This window comes from Petaurus breviceps, unplaced genomic scaffold (assembly GCF_028583685.1).
Source record: "Petaurus breviceps papuanus isolate PSGF00001 unplaced genomic scaffold, PetGlider_PUasm1.0 76, whole genome shotgun sequence".
Lineage (NCBI taxonomy): Eukaryota > Metazoa > Chordata > Mammalia > Diprotodontia > Petauridae > Petaurus > Petaurus breviceps.
The window spans coordinates 10,510,887-10,526,943 of NW_027186473.1; the positions used below are offsets into that span (position 1 = coordinate 10,510,887).

At 38.7% G+C, this 16,057-nt stretch overlaps 1 protein-coding gene across 2 annotated transcripts in view; it reads right to left on the reverse strand.

Moving 5' to 3' along the window:
- Nucleotides 1-16,057, reverse strand: part of SCFD2 (sec1 family domain containing 2) — a 438,813-nt gene that overhangs the window by 251,800 nt on the left and 170,956 nt on the right. For both annotated transcript variants that reach the window (XM_069105227.1, XM_069105228.1), the window contains exon 5: nucleotides 2,017-2,266. In XM_069105227.1, coding sequence (XP_068961328.1) covers nucleotides 2,017-2,266 — 250 coding nt within the window. The remainder of the gene's footprint in view (nucleotides 1-2,016; nucleotides 2,267-16,057) is intronic.

The window sequence follows — 16,057 nt, forward strand, 5'->3', positions numbered from 1 at the left end:
TTTTACTTACCTGACTAAGAAAATTCCTTATTCTAAATATCAATCAACAGAATCATTTTGAAAATTTAATTACATTTAAATACAAAAATGCTGAATAACTGAAAGCAGTGATCATCATAAAAGGATGAAAAAGTGGGCCTTTAGCAGATGTTAAATGGAAACAACTCTAGTGCTTCTGAAATAGCACATGAACATCCACTCCTGAGAACAGCTGGCACAACAGTCTCCACCAGAATATGCCATCATTAGCTGTCTGTTTCTGGAATCACGGATTTTAGGAACAAACTTTGCAGTTCAGGATGCCTAATCCAATCAGGTTTCAGGAAATGCTCTTTCTGTGCTGATCCTAGTACAAACCATTTTAAACCTCTCCTCTAGAGCTCACAGTCTTCATTTACATTGGCAAATAAACACAAAAATACACGATCCTGCACTGTATATAGCACACCTTAATATGAGACTAAATTCCATGAGTATTTGCCAAACAAACTCTTACAGTAGGAAAAAAAAGAAGCTCTATGCTAAGTTGTTGAGCTTGCCCTCTCATGAGAAGCTGTTATGAATTCATCACCTCAATTGACTTCTTATCCTGGAATTCCTCATCTTTTCATTTTTTAATGGTAAAATAATAAGTAATAGAAGGCATGCAAACACAAGCTAAAACAAATGCAAAAATGGCTCCCAATGAGACGCATCCTTTAGGACATGAATCAAAATCTTTGCACTGCCCACTTCTGGAGAAACCTGAAGGTAACAGAGACACTTTCATCTTTTTAAAAAGTAGGGAAGTTGAACAGAGGATAACACTAAGGGTAACAGTATATATATTTTAGCGTACATAAGCCTCCCTAAAATAAAAAAAAATATATATATATATATATGGATATAGCTATAGATGGTGGATATATTTTTCTCTAATAATTAAGTCTGATAAATCTCAGAACATCTGAAGTAGTCAGTAACATAATTAGCATTAGCAAAAATTTGTCAAAACCTGCTAAACCTAGATGTTTTTAGAAAAAGGCAAGTAAAATCGACATGCAAAGATGCTTACAGGAATTAATTTGCTAGCAAAAATACATTAAAACTTTGCATCTAATATAAAGGAACTGTTTCTATAAACTACTTTTGGATTTTCATTATAAGCAGAAATGTGTTGTCTGCTCAAAATATAAAATAAAAAAGGAACATATGATGATGATGGTGTTTTTAGTTCATAATTTTAAAAAATTACCTCTGCTCACTTTTTTGTGATGTTTAAGTTATAACTTCAGATTATGCATGCTCAAAATGAAATATGGTTCACTGTATAGCTTGAAAGATAGGAACTTTGTTAATTTCCTGATTTTAAAAATATTTTACAAATGGCTATAGCCTCAAGGAGAATTACTGGATGGAAATACTACAAAGATAGCTGGTTTTTACTTGAAGGACCCATCTAAGATTGTAATTCCATAACTACTTCAAAAGGTTTTGGCAGGGATCTGGCAGTTTTTTGGGGAGAGGGGGTGGGGAGGAAAAGGCAAAGAGTTTTTTTGTGCTCAGTGTCTAGCATAGTGCTGAGTACATACTAGATAGTAAATAAATGCTAGTTTGAATTGGATTTCAGTAAGTGAATTATAATAAATCATTGGAGGAGAAACTAACCAAACATTGGCTCAATTCAAAAGTATTGGGGGAGGGGGTGGCTAGGTAGTGCAGTGAATAGAGAACTGACCCTGGAGTCAGGAGGACCTGAGTCCAAATCCGGTCTCAGACACTTAACACTTACTAGCTGTGTGAACTTGGGCAAGTCACTTACTCCAACTGCCCTGCCTTCCCCCTCCAAAAAAAAAGTATTGGGGGAAAAATTGTTGAAAGCATGATGTGAAAATGTGATTGATAAATAGCAGAATGGTATTAGAACTCAGATAAATCCAAGAAAACAGACTTACAGAGGTGTGCACTCTTGTTGAAATAACTCTGGGGTTGGGGGATAAGTGGGGTTCATGTCTTGTCTGATGGTTAAACACTCACCTAAAATGTTCTGCAGCAAAGGAGACAAATCGCGTTCTTCTGAGAAGACCAGAGTCAGTGCCATCTTCACCATTTCTTCAGCTGTATCCAGGTCTTTGTCATCTGGGATTTCTCCAACAACTGAATAAATGTACACTAGCAAAATCAGAAGGTCTTCTGGGCTGTAGTCATCACTGGTCCTCTGGCTAAAAGACTTAATTATGGGCAGCAGCTGATTCAGTACATTGGACATCGATGATTCCCCAATACTCTGAAATAAAGAGGTAGCAATTTATAACATCAGAGAGGCCACAAGGAGTAGAAATAATACTACTAAAATACTATATAAATACCTATCACTTACATGAGTAGGATCTAAGTGTTTCACCTGTATTATCTCAATTGATCTTTACTACAATCCTGTGAAGTAGGAGCTATCATCATCCCCATTTTACAGATGAGGAAACTGAAGAAGAGGTTAATTGACTTGCCCAGGTCCACCTGGCTAATAAGAATCTGAGACAGGATTTGAACTCTGATCTTTTTGACTCCAAGTTCAGTGTTCTACCCACTACATCACCTACCTCCCAGTCAGAAAGATCTGGGGTCAAGTCCAACATCCGATACATGCTGGCTGTGTGGCCCTTCATAGCTGCCCCACGCTACTTTCTATGACCATAAAGTATAGAGCAGTTGCCAATTTAGATCCTTAAAGAAAGGTTCTTCACTGGGAGTTCCCCACACCAATGAAAAAATAATACTTAAAAAAAAGTTTACAAGAACATCTCCATTCTATAAATGTCTACACCACATATGCCACACACAATTGGAAATCAAATCTCTTACAGTTATTGTCCAAACTTTTTTTTCCTTTTACTATGGAGAAGATATTGGCAGGAAATTGGGCATTACTGATTTTTTTAAAATGTTCCTCCCTCAGCTGGCTAATTTGGCTGAATTCACTTATACTTAACATTGTCTTTAATTGTGATGATTTTAAGAAACCAAAATTAAAAGCATAAGGACTTGAACAATAAAAAATTTGAATTTGAAATAATTTAATAGATTCAATATGTGATGAAAAAGTAATGTCACAGAGTTGATTTTTTAAAAATAAATCATACAATCAAATGAGTATTGGCACCTTCAGAGATACTATGTGGGAGGTCATATTTATTTTCATTGTGTTTCTCCTGCTCAAAACACTAATGAAACCCCTCTTTTGTAAGAGACTTCATAGTTTGCAGCATATTTTCAGGGATATTCTAAGTGGTGGCAAATTTTCCTTTGAGGGTGGGTCTGATTTTTGGAAATAACCAAAATTTATTAAATATGGGTAATCAAGCCAGATAATACTGCCTGTGATTAAAAAAATAAGTGTGACTACTAAGAAAAGTTATTAGATTTCTTGCATGACTCAGAAAATGGTCTCTAATGTAGCTTTAAAAGACAACCTTCAGAACTGTTTGCAGCAATGGTTGCATCAAGAGAATGGGTATGAAGCTCTTCAAACTCATTCATTCAATAAACATCATTCTGAAGCAGATTTGCTTGTGCAGATGACTCTCAAATATGCTTGTCCAACCCTACCCTCTTTAGGATTTCATTCTTGCATCCATAACTGCCTATTATACTTCTAGAACTAGATATTCTATGTACACCTTAAGTTTAACATGTCCAAAACCTTTGCCAATAAATACAGAAATGGAGCAAGGATGCGCGTTCTACTCACTACTATGTGATATAGTTCTGGAAATGCTAGCAATAGCAATAAGAGAAGAAATTAAAGTCACAAAGACAGATGAAGAAAAGATAAAATAATCCCTATTTGCTTGGGATAAAATGGTATACAGTTGGAAAAATCCTAGGAATCAGCAAACATACAAACTGAAATACTAGCTTTAGCATAGATGCAGGTAACAAAATAAATCTTGAAAAATCAACAGCATTTTTATATAATAACGAGAAAACCCAAGAATCAATAATAGAAAGGGAAATCCCATTCCAAATAACTACAAAATGCACAAAACAGCTGGGTAATCAACTTACCAAAGCACACAAAGGACTTACATAGATTACATTAAAGAAATAAATGGCAACTTAAATAGTTAGAGGAATGTTTAGTGCTCATGGTTAGGCCATGCCAATATGATAAAAATGAAAATACTACTAAAGTTAATTTTTTATGCATTGCCAATCAAACTACTGAGAGGATACTTTATAGAATTTCATTTTCTAAATTCTTGGAGGGTCACTGTGTACCACACAAAAGCAAAATGCTATTTATGAAAGTATAAAGTCAAAAGGGAAAAGGAAAAATGATACAGTTTACATATAATATCTAGCCATATGACTTACTGAGAACAAACATATTTTCAGAGACAATAGAGGAACAATCAGTCTGAAAATATCCATCCTAGAATTACTGCCCCATCAATAAGTTAGAATGGGATGCATTCATATCTTCTTATTTTGCTCTATGAGCTACCCAAAATGATTCAGAAGGAAGAGACTGTGTGTTTGGTTTGTTAAAACAGTTGAAATTAGTCAAATGACTATGTAATTACAGCTAACATATAAATAGCACTTACTATGTGCCAGAAACTGTGCTAAGCATTTTGCAAATATTGGTTCATTTGATCCTTTACAATCACTCTGGGAGTATGTGCTATTGTTATCCTCATTTTACAGATGAGAAAACCAAGACAAACAGGGTTGACTTGCCCAGCGTTACAAAGCTAGTCAGTGTCTCAGGCCAGATTTGAATTTAGGTCTTCTTGATTTTAGGCCCAGCACACTATCCATTCAGTCATCTAGCAGTTCCTGACAGGAACTGTGCTAAGCACTAGGGATACAAAGACCCAAAAAAGTGGGTTTTCTTACTTTTTGCTTTTACCCCTATCACTCACGGGATATATATGGAATATATATGGAATTAAGCAAATTTTTTTTTTCTTTTTGATCTGAACCTGTAATTCCACTGGGGGCTGTTTCCAAATTGCCAGTGTAGATCAGCAGCTACTCAGTTGCTCATGGTCCTAGAGCTATCTGGGACACAAGAGAGGAAAGGACTTACCCACAGTTACCTTGTCAGCCTATGTCACAGGTAGAACTGAAACATAGTTCTTTTTGACCTCAAGGTCAGTCCCTTACTCTCCATAATTGTTTCTCCAAATTATTTCACCCAATGAGAGAACAGAGCTGTGAGAGTCATCTAGTCCAGACTCTACCTAAAGAAGCAGCTAGGTGGTAGAGCCATAGCTACAGGGCATAGAGCTCCCTGACTGCTGTCTGGAAGATCTGGGTTCAAATTCAGTCTCAGATGCTTATTAGCTAGGTGACCCTGAGCAAGTCATTTATCCTCTGTTTGCCTCAGTTTCCTCATCTGTAAAATGGGGATAACAATGGCACCTATCTCCCAGGTAAGATTATTGTTGTAAGAATGAAATGACATAATACTTGTAAAGAACTTTCTAAATCTTCTTTCTTTCTTTATTTATTTTTAGTTTACAGCATTCAATTCCACAATCTCTTGAGTTTCTAATTTGAAGTAAGTGCCTTCTCATTGGAAGGACAAAGTCTCGATGACCATCTGTGAGGGATGGACAGCGGTCAGTAGCATGGGACCAATGGGGCTTCACCCAGGGATTATGAAAGCGAGAGGATACTGACAGAACTTCGGGTTCTTTAACAGCATAGCAACAACCACATTTGCACTCTGTTATCAAGATTAATGCACTGAAATAGGTGGCATGGATATGCTGTCTTCTCCATTTGATGGCTATATACTCCTCAAGAAGAGGGACTATGGCTTGTTTCTTTGTATTCTCATACTTGGCATGTGACCTAGCACAAAGTTATTCCTTAAGAAATATTCGTTGACTGAACTTTCTCATCAGCTGTGCTCTTCTGAATGAAATCAGGGTAAGAAAGAAGTCATAGAGATTGGAGGGACCTAAGAGGTCACTTAGTGAAGTCATAGCTAAGCATTAATTCCTTCTACTACAGTTAGTAAAGCAATGTAGTCTTCCAGTTTCCATGTGGAGATCTACAGTGATGGAGAAAGCACTAACAGCCATTGAAATCTATTCTACTTTTGGACAGTCACAAATGAGACATGCCCACTAATTACAGTAGTAACTGATGTTTTCATCACGTTTAAAGTTTATAAAGCACTTTCCCAGCATGAGATATGCGGCACCTGGAAGTAAACACCTTAGTGAGGGTCAAACAGTCTCAGAAGAGACAATGAGTTTCCCCTCCTTGCCCCTTTATAGCCCAGTAGAAATGAATGGAAAAATTGCTAGGGAAAATTCAAATGTAGAGTGAGTAACTGTTATCCAGTTTCACTTTCTAGGATTTAAAAATTAGAAGTTTCTCAACAAAATGAATTTGTAGAGATGTAATCTGGAAATTCTGAGGTTAAAGTCACTTCTTAGAACTTCATTTCTTCACTGCCAACAGTTAGCCAGTAGGGTTAGAAGGAACCTAGGCTGACGTGAGAGAGAGAGGAAGGAAAAAGGAGGAAGAGGGACAGGGAGAGGGAGAATGAGAAGAAGAAGGAGAGGGAGAAGGAGAGGGAGAGGGAGATTAAGAGAATGAGATAGATAGAGACAGCAGACAGAGACAGAGATCTAATACCTGGGATTAACTTCTAACCTCTTCATTTTAAAGCAACAGGGTTTATTGACTGAAGTGAGAAGACCCGAGTTATGATGACAATGATAAAACTTTCTGATTATTTTGCAGTCTGAGACTGATATTATTTTTGAATGAGTCCCAATATCTTCATACAAAGAGCTCTTTGTCAGTTTCATATGGTCTTTAGAAAAGTAATACTTTTGGTTGACATTAAAATGACGATGCTTACTCAGACCTAAACTTCCTGGCCATGTAGAAAGGCACTATACATGAGCATGACAGGGAAATGAGTCATATTACACCTGGGCAGACAGTAGGACCCACGGCTTGCATTTGGGTTACACAACCACAGAGTCTGCTCTAATGGATTCTCATATGAATGAAGTTGCTGGGTGGCAGGATCACTGTAATTTCATTTAAGACACCATCTCCTACATCTTTAATTAATGCCACCCCTACATATAAAGAAAGTAGGACATTGCATAAGTGGAATAACAGAGATGTCAGAAGGTTTTTCTTAACTAAAGTCTTATCTCTTCTTTCTGTCTCTGTGTCTTTGTTTCTGTCTTTGTGTATGTGTCACACACACACACACTCACACACACACACACACCAGATGCTCCACATTCTCACAGAACATCAGTTAGAAGTGACTTCATAGGCTAACCAATCCAACCCCCATTTGAACAAGGATTCCTCTTTAAAGTATCTCCAATAAGCAAATGGTCATTGAACTTTTACAGGAAGATTTCTTGTAAGAAGCCAATTTTACTCTCAGACAGAGATGTTATGTCATCCGAGTACTTTCTGCCTTACTCTTCCTCCTCCTCCTTTTCTCTTTTCATAGAGTTTAACATTACTTCTTTGTTTTTAGTTGCACAAACTTAGTGTCCTCACTACATGTAGCTAAGCACACAGAGAAAAACCTGGATAAACACTACAGGTGATTTCCCCTCCCCAAACCTTCACTCCCAATCAAGAGAAGCAGCCTTAGGAATCTCCTGCTTTGGTTTACTTCATTCTTGATATCATCATGCCTGGATAACATAGAAAGGCCCTAGGCAGCAATATAGTACAATTTACTTATATATTTTTTTCAATTTACTTATATTACAGATAAGGAAACTGAGGCCTGAAAAGATTACGAGACTTGTCTAATGTCAGTCATCCCCCTGTCTCCTTTAAGCAATAGCTTTAATCATCATCAACTGCAGACTTCAACATTTTATAGCCTGGTTCTTCATTTAACCCAGTTTTTCTCATCAAAAAGCCTGCAAATGGGGTGGCAAGGTGGCACAGTGAGTAAGAGCACCGACCCCAGAGTCGGGAGGAACCGGGATCGGTTCCGGCCTCAGATACTTAAAATCCACACAGAATAACTGGCCATGTAACCTTGGGCAAGTTACTTAACCCCAACTACTTTAAAAAAAAGAAGGCCTACAAATCAGGATAATCATGCTATTTCTTCTAGAAATAGCAAGCTAATCAGTTGCCCTATGGCTCAACCTTATCACTTCCCAGACCAAAACACCCTTTCCTGGCCACCCAATCCCACAGAATATAAAGTCCTTGAAGGCAGGAATTGTCTCTTCTGTATTTTTTTCCCTCCAGTTCTTAGCAGAGTGTCTGGCACACAGAAATAGTTTCTGTATGCCTAGACCTGCATTTTTTTTGGCATTGGGAACTCTTGAGGGATGAAATTCTTTCTACTAATGCAGGCCACACCTTTTTTGTGACATACAGTCTTAGAGAATTGCCTAGAAGACATAAAATGACTTCCCCAAGGTCACACAACCAGTATATGCCACAGGTAGGATTCAGACCTAGACCTTCCTGTTCTGGAGGCCATCTCCCTAGCTACAAAGGGCAGGCAAGACAGGCTAACTAAAGCAGCAAGGTCCCTGAAGAAGAGACAGGAGTTAGCATGCTCAGGCAAATCAAGCCACCACCATCATTTTCCTTCAGAGTCAGGGGTGGGGAACCTGTGGCCTTAAGGCTACATGTGGCCCTCTAGATCCTCAAGTATGGCTGTTTGACTGAATACAAACTTCACAGAACAAATCCAAGTCACTCCAAGGGAGAGATGAGAGCCCCTGTGTGACAGGCAAATCAGACCCCCAACATCAACTTGACCACCATCTTTCCTCATACCCTGATGAGGACAGCGCAGGTCCCTAAACCCAAGAACATTGGGAACAGCAATGTTGCCAGTGCAATCCCTGCAGCCATCATCCAGGGACTCAATGCCTCCGGAGATGTAGCCTGGTGACTGCTCCTATAGGTGCCACTGTCACAGCCGCTGAAGGCCCAGAAAAGAAAGTTCTTGCCACCAAAGTCCTTGGCACTGTCAAACGGTTCTACATCAGAAATGACAGCAGAGGACAGGAGTGTCCTTCCCATCTGATTTGCATCTGAAGCCTTCCAAGTGTGTTATCTCCCCTATTAAATTAAAGCAGGAACCTTCTGCCTTTTCTATTTGTATCTGAATATCAGAGAAATTGCAGGTCTAGACTCCCTCCCTTACCGCCCCATGCCATAAATCACATCATCAGAGGGTAGAACCCTAAAGGAATGAGATGAAAGTTCAACTGGGGAGAAAAGTGAAAAAACCCAGAGGATGAACATCAATGAATAGCCCTTGGAGGGTCAGAGAACTGTGAGAAGGCTCTGGACAGGTATGGGAAGGCAGCTCACAATGGAAGTGTGGTAGAAGAGGGCTCTGGCAGCAGAGGGGATGCCAAAAATAAACTTTAGCTCCTTAAAACTTGTACCTGGGGGGTGGCTAGGTGGTTCAGTGGATGGAGCACCAGCCCTGGAGTCAGGAGGACCTGAGTTCAAATCCAGCCTCAGACACTCAACACACACACACACACACACAAAAACTAGACGTGTGACCTTGGGCAAGTCACTTAACACCAATTGCCCCTCCAAAAGCAAACAAACAAACAAACTAACAAACTTGTACCTGAAACTAGCCACGCCCATGGCCACACACTTTTTGTTCTTCCTTAAGCACCAAGCACAATGCTGTCATAGAACAACTCTGACCACAAAAATTAAGAAGACAATAAAGAATTTCTCTCTTGTCATCAGGGTAACCAATAACACACCATTAATGGCTTATTGCATATCTACTTTATGTCCAGCACTGAGTTAGCTATTGCTTGTGTATAAAGGGGAAAAAAAATGGACAATGTTGGGATTTGTTTTGCTTAACTATGCCTATTAATTAGGTGGTTTATTGGCTTATTTATTTTTCCAGTTGGGGGGGAAGGGGAAGGAGGAGAGAAGGTGACAAGAGAGAGAAAATAGTTTGTTAATTTAAAAAATGTTTTTAATTTTTAAAAATCAAATGCTAACGAAAGTTGAATGAAAACTAAGGAAAAAAGCATTGGATTTCAGGATTAGAAGGTGACCACAGATAATGTAGTTCTAGTAGGAAAGTAAGGACAAGAAGATTAACTATGGCATGCACATATAAACAAGACATCCTTACTAAAGGATGCTGATTTCCATTGGCAATTTGGCCTTCAGTACTGGTAGAATTTACATTTGTTGAGGGCAAAAACTACCTTGTTTTTGCTCCTTTATCTCTAGAGTAGTTACCATAATTCCTGACACATAGTAAGCACTTAAAAATGCTTGTCGAATAAATGATAATAATAATAAATATTTTAAAACCAAATTGTAGTAGTGAGAGGGGATGATGGCCTTAACTATGGTGTTAGCCATGTGAGTAAAGAGAGAGATATGAGACAGAGAGAGAGAAAAAGAGGAAAAGAGAGAGGAGAGAGAGAGAGTGTTATTTTTGAAGGGACATTGTTGTGGTTATCAAGGGAAGGCAGGGGTGGTGAGAGAAAGGTTAAAGCTGAGGACAATGCTGAGATTGTGAACCAGATTGAGTGGAAGGACAGTGATATCCTTAACAGAAACTAGGAAATGTAGGGAAGGCGGTAGATTTGAGGGGACATAATGTGTTCTATTTGGGAGCCACTGAATTTGAGATATCTGAAGGAAGCATGGGTTAGGAAAAGTAGGCAAGATGGCTGCAAGGGTTCAAGTTGGGGCAACTGGGATGGAAGGATTAAGCAGAGCACAGTGTGGGCACGAGAGATGATGAAAACAATGAATGTTATATGGCGTAGCTTAAAAAGCCACAGAAGGTGTAGCTGCCTGGCATTCACCATTACAAGAAAGTTGTCTAGGCAAGCCCCATCATAGGTATCATTTCTATATCGTCTTGAGCCTAGTCAATCCTTTAAAACTCAAGCTGTAGGTTTCTCAGCATCTGTTCTTGGTTTCACTGGAACCTGGAACCCCTTTGCTAGTAGCATCCTCAGTATTGACTGTCCCTGCTGCTAAAGCACCTGACTACTAACACATGCCCACCCTCAGGCCATAGCCTCTCTAGTCCTAGGAACAGGACATGAAAGAACTACTGGGTAAAACATGGGATACATTTTTTTTTTTTTAATGAGAGAGTTAAAGAAGGATGGCCCCAATATAGAGGAAAAGAAAAGCAAACATCTCTGTCCGTGGCACATAGAGGCACATCCACACAGTCATTCCAGGCTAGACCCTGCTTCCAATGGAATGTTTAGACCTCAGTGTTTCCAGAAGCCTCCCCCACCTCCAGGTGTTTGGAATGGTCTTCTACTCCGTATTCATGTTGCAGAGAATTCCCAGAGGGTGAGAGAGAGAGATGGGAATGGATTCTATAAAATATCTTCCCCATCACATATGGCATTATAATGATTTATTTCTATTGTGTGCTAGGAGAAAGAGGAACATGTACATAAAAGTTCTTGTTAGAGACCAGTATATTTGGCAAAGCAGCCGCAGAAGAATACACAGAGAGAAGCCTACTATGCTTTATCTGGTCAACCTACATTTACCTTATGCTAAAAGGAGAAGGAAAGACCTCATTTTCAAAGAAGGAAAGGAATAACTACTTTCAATTGCTATAATAAATTGTTCAGTTTAAAACACGAACATGCCTTCTCAGGATATGAACTTTGAGGGGAATGTTTTTTTTCCTATCTCTTGGGAAATGATGTTACATTGTGCTTCAAACAGAGCTGCCAAGTTTATGAGGCTATTTTCTGTAAACAGGCCAGCTGGGCTAGAACTTGCATGAAATAAGGGACAAGGCACCTCTTCGAAGGATAGCGAAGAACTCCACAGGGGAGCTGAGAAATGTGCCTCCTACAAAACTTGCTAGCTGGTGGTCATTCTCCAGCCACCTTGAGTGATTTAAGGCCTCTCTTTGCCTTCTATCTTCAATCAATTACAATGATTGAACAGACCCTAAAAATACAAGTTTTTAAAATGTAACTATCCATGACCTAAATTTCCTGCTGGTTATGTTGGCCCCAGGTTAGCCCTGTTTGTCTATCATCAAGGGAGCCAATAAAAATAATAAAAACAGGTCAATACTAAGCTTTCCAAAGCCTCCATAAAAACATTCACACTCATTGCTCCAATAGGAGCCATCTCAATTTATTCTCTCTTTGCTCACGTTCTTCACAAATAAATGCTAATACTAATAACAGCACATTCCTTCCCAAAAGATCCATTATTAGAAGAAGAGATTTTTTGTTTCCTTTCTTTTCCCTCTTTAATCCTGGCCTAAACAACAATTTTTTAACTCTCAGCAGACAAATTAAATGATGTCACTTTGCTGACTTCAGCACAGGGTCTGCATTTTGGCAGGTTGGGGGGATATATGAGAAAGCAGAAATATAAATTGCAGTTGCCCCAGTGGTGAATGTGATATTTGGCTTCGCAAGGTGTGCTGGAATTTAACTTCGAGGATCTAAAGGACAAACAATGACAAATGACTGCTTAGTATTGGGGAAAGGGGCAGTCAAAGAAAGAAAGAAAGAATAAGAGGTGGTGGGGATGAAAAAAAGCAAGCTTGAATCGGACATAAAATTGAAACAAAGCAATCTGAAGTGATATTTCAACACATTCCCTATCACTTGATGGAGTGAGGATGAAATGAGAGCTGGGGATGTCAGAAGGCTTCCTAAACTCCTTTATGACAGTAATTTATAACACTGAAATTCTGATGCAGTAACAAGAAGAGTCTCACAGCTATGACCTGCTATCTAAAACCTACAAGAGCGAACCGGCTCAGGAAAGGTCCGAGGGAGTTTCTCCTGGAAAACAGCAAAACAAAGTTTTCAGTTCTCTGCTTGAGAAAGAGGCCCTGAACTCACACTGACTCCTCTCTCCTTCTCCTACCCTCCTCCTCCTCCATCACCACCACCTCTCCTCTCCTCTCCTCTCCTCTCTCTCTCCCCCCAATGTTTTATTAATACTTTTTTACACTGCCATCATTTCCTGAAGATCTAACATCTCACAACAGAACCCTCACTCCCTTATTACAAAGTACAGTTAAATCAACACATTAACCATGTCTTATAATATGTACTTCCTTTCATATCTATAATCTACAACTTCTGCATTGAAATAGAAATGGTATGTTTCATCAGCACTTCATCAAGTTCACTGTTCTTTGCATCAGTCCAGATTCAAATTGTCCCTCAGGGTTGTTTTCCGCTGCATTATGATGGTCATTGTATATACTGTCCTCTTGGTTCTACTTTCTTCCTTCATTAGTTAAAAGAAATCTTCCCAAGTTTCTTTATATTCTCCATACAAAAAAAACTTTTTTTTCCCCAATTCAATGAACAATTAACTTATTCTATACCAAGATGTATTAGCCCTTGCTAGGAATATATGCATTTTAAAAGGAGGAAGGAGGGCTAAGAGAGGTCAATTAAAATACACACAAAATGGATCTTGAAAGATGGGATTTTTAATACCAATATGTCCCCTTTTCGAAATAAAAATTACTACTTCAAAAAAAGCCACATATTACTAGGACTAGTGTGGAGGTCAATCTTTCACTTTTTAAAAGACGGGACCAGGGCGGCCAGGTAGCACAGCGAGTAAGAGCACCGGCTCCAGTGTTGGGATGACCCGGAGATCGAATCCTGGGCTCAGACACTTAGCACCCACCCAGAAACACCTGGCCCTGTAACCTTGAGCAAGTTACTTAACCCCAACTGCTTAGGGGCAGCCAGGTGGCTCAGTGAGTAAGAGCAACGGCTCCAGTGTCGGGATGACCTGGGGATCAAATCTGGGCTCCAATACTCAGCACCACACCCAGAAATAACTGGCCATGTAACCTTGAGCAAGTTACTTTACCCCAATTGCTTTAAAAAAAAAAAGGGACCAATTGACTGCATGGTGAAGTCCTCTCTTCCTAGAAGAAGCAGTCACATTTTGGTTTATGAACAAAACTGTTTTATAAACTGTGAAGTATTTTAAAATGTAAGTTATCATTAACATAGACAACTAAGGTGACGCTATGCCTCCACTGAGCAATTACAGACTTTGAGCCAAAGGAGACTGGAAAGCAGTTCTGTCAAAATCAAATAGAAACAGATTCCTGATTGACTTATTGACATATTGACTTAGAAAAGCACAAATTAATATTATCTATGTTTTATTGTATATTTATTAATTTTGTTAAATATTTCCAATTACATTTCAATCAGGTTCAGACCACACTTGGGAGTGGGCCTTGAGTTTGACACCTCTAGTTTCAAGGTAATCTAGACCTACCTATTCACTCTGAGGGTAACTGAGATGTAGAAAAGGGAAATAAGGCTGCAGCATGGCTGCCTCCGGAACTCTTGGCTTATAGATCTTAGGGGGACCAAGTGACCATTCAGAGGGTAATTGCTCTTGTTTTGACCTGCCTGGATCTGGGTTGCAGTCTTGAGCGGTCCTCCTGGGGTGAGGAATGCCAGTATGCCAGAGGTTATGTGGCTATAGAGAAGGCACCCTTCTCAGACCTCTGAAAACATCTGAAAAAAAACCCAGCAATCTGGGACACAGCTCTCTCCATTCTGGAAGCAGAGGTCTACCAGGGTAAAGAGCTCAAAAGTCAAGTAATTGGCTGGCAAGATGAGCAAGCAGAGGAAGCACAATCAGACCACAGAATCCTTTTTGGGGGATAAAAGATCAAGACGTGGAACCAGAAGAAGACAACAAAGTCAAAACTCCTGCATCAAAACCTTCCAAAAAAAAAAAATGAACTTGTTATAGGCATGGAGGAGCTCATGAAGGATTTCTAAAATCAAGTAAGAGAAGTGGAAGAAAAATTGAGAAGAGAAATAAGAATGATGCAAGAAAATCATGAAAAGCAAATCAACAGCCTGACCAAAGAAAATAACACCTTAAAAATAGATTAACACAAATGGCAAAAGAGGCTCAAAAAGTCAATGAGGAGAAGAATGCTTTTAAAAGCAGAATTGGTCAGATGGAAAAGGAATTTCAAAAACTCACTGAAGAGAATAATTTCTTCAAAATTAGATGGGAGCAAATGGAAGCTAATGACTTTATGAGAAATCAACATACTATAAAACAGATCCAAACAAATGAAAAAATAGAAGGCAATGTGAAATATATCATTGGAAAAACCACTGAGCTGGAAAATAGATCCAGGAAAGATCATTTAAAAATTATTGAACTACCTGAAAACCATAATCAAAAAAAGAGCCTAGAAATCATCCTTCAAGAAATTATCAAGCAAAATTGCCCTGATATTCTAGAACTAGAGGGCAAAATAGAAATTGAAAGAATTCACCGATCACCTCTTTAAAAAGATCCCAAAAGGAAAACTCCTAGGAATATTATAGCCAAATTCTAGAGTTCCCAAGTCAAGGAGAAAATATTACAAGCAACCAGGAAAGAAAAATTTTACTATTGTGGAAACATAATCAGAATAACACAAGAACTAGCAGCTTCGACATTAAGGGATCAAAGGGCTTGGAATATGATATTCCGGAGGTCAAAGAAACTAGGATTAAAACCAAGAATCACCTACCCAGCAAAATTGAGTATAATGCTTTAGGGGAAAATATGGTCATTCAATGACATAGAAGACTTTCAAGCATTCTTGATGAAATAAAACAGAGTTGAACAGAAAATTTGACTTTCAAATACAAGAAGCAAGAGAAGCATCAGAAGGTAAACAGGAAAAAGAAACCATAAGGAATTTATTAAAGTTGAACTATTTACATTCCTACATGGAAAAATGATCACTGAAACTCATGAGACTTTTCTCAGTATGAGGATGGATGAAGGGAATATATATATATCTGTGTGTCTGTGTGTGTACATACATATATGCATGTATAGGAGGGTGTATGTGTGTATAAATACATATGTGAATGTGTATATGTGAGCACATGTATACAGAGGATACAGGATCAGTTGAACATGAAGGGATGATATCTAAAAAAATAAAATTAAGAGGTGAGAGAGGAATTTATTGGGAGAAGGAGAAAGGGAGTGATAGAATAGGGTAAATTATCTCATATGAAAGAGGCAAGAGAAAACTGTT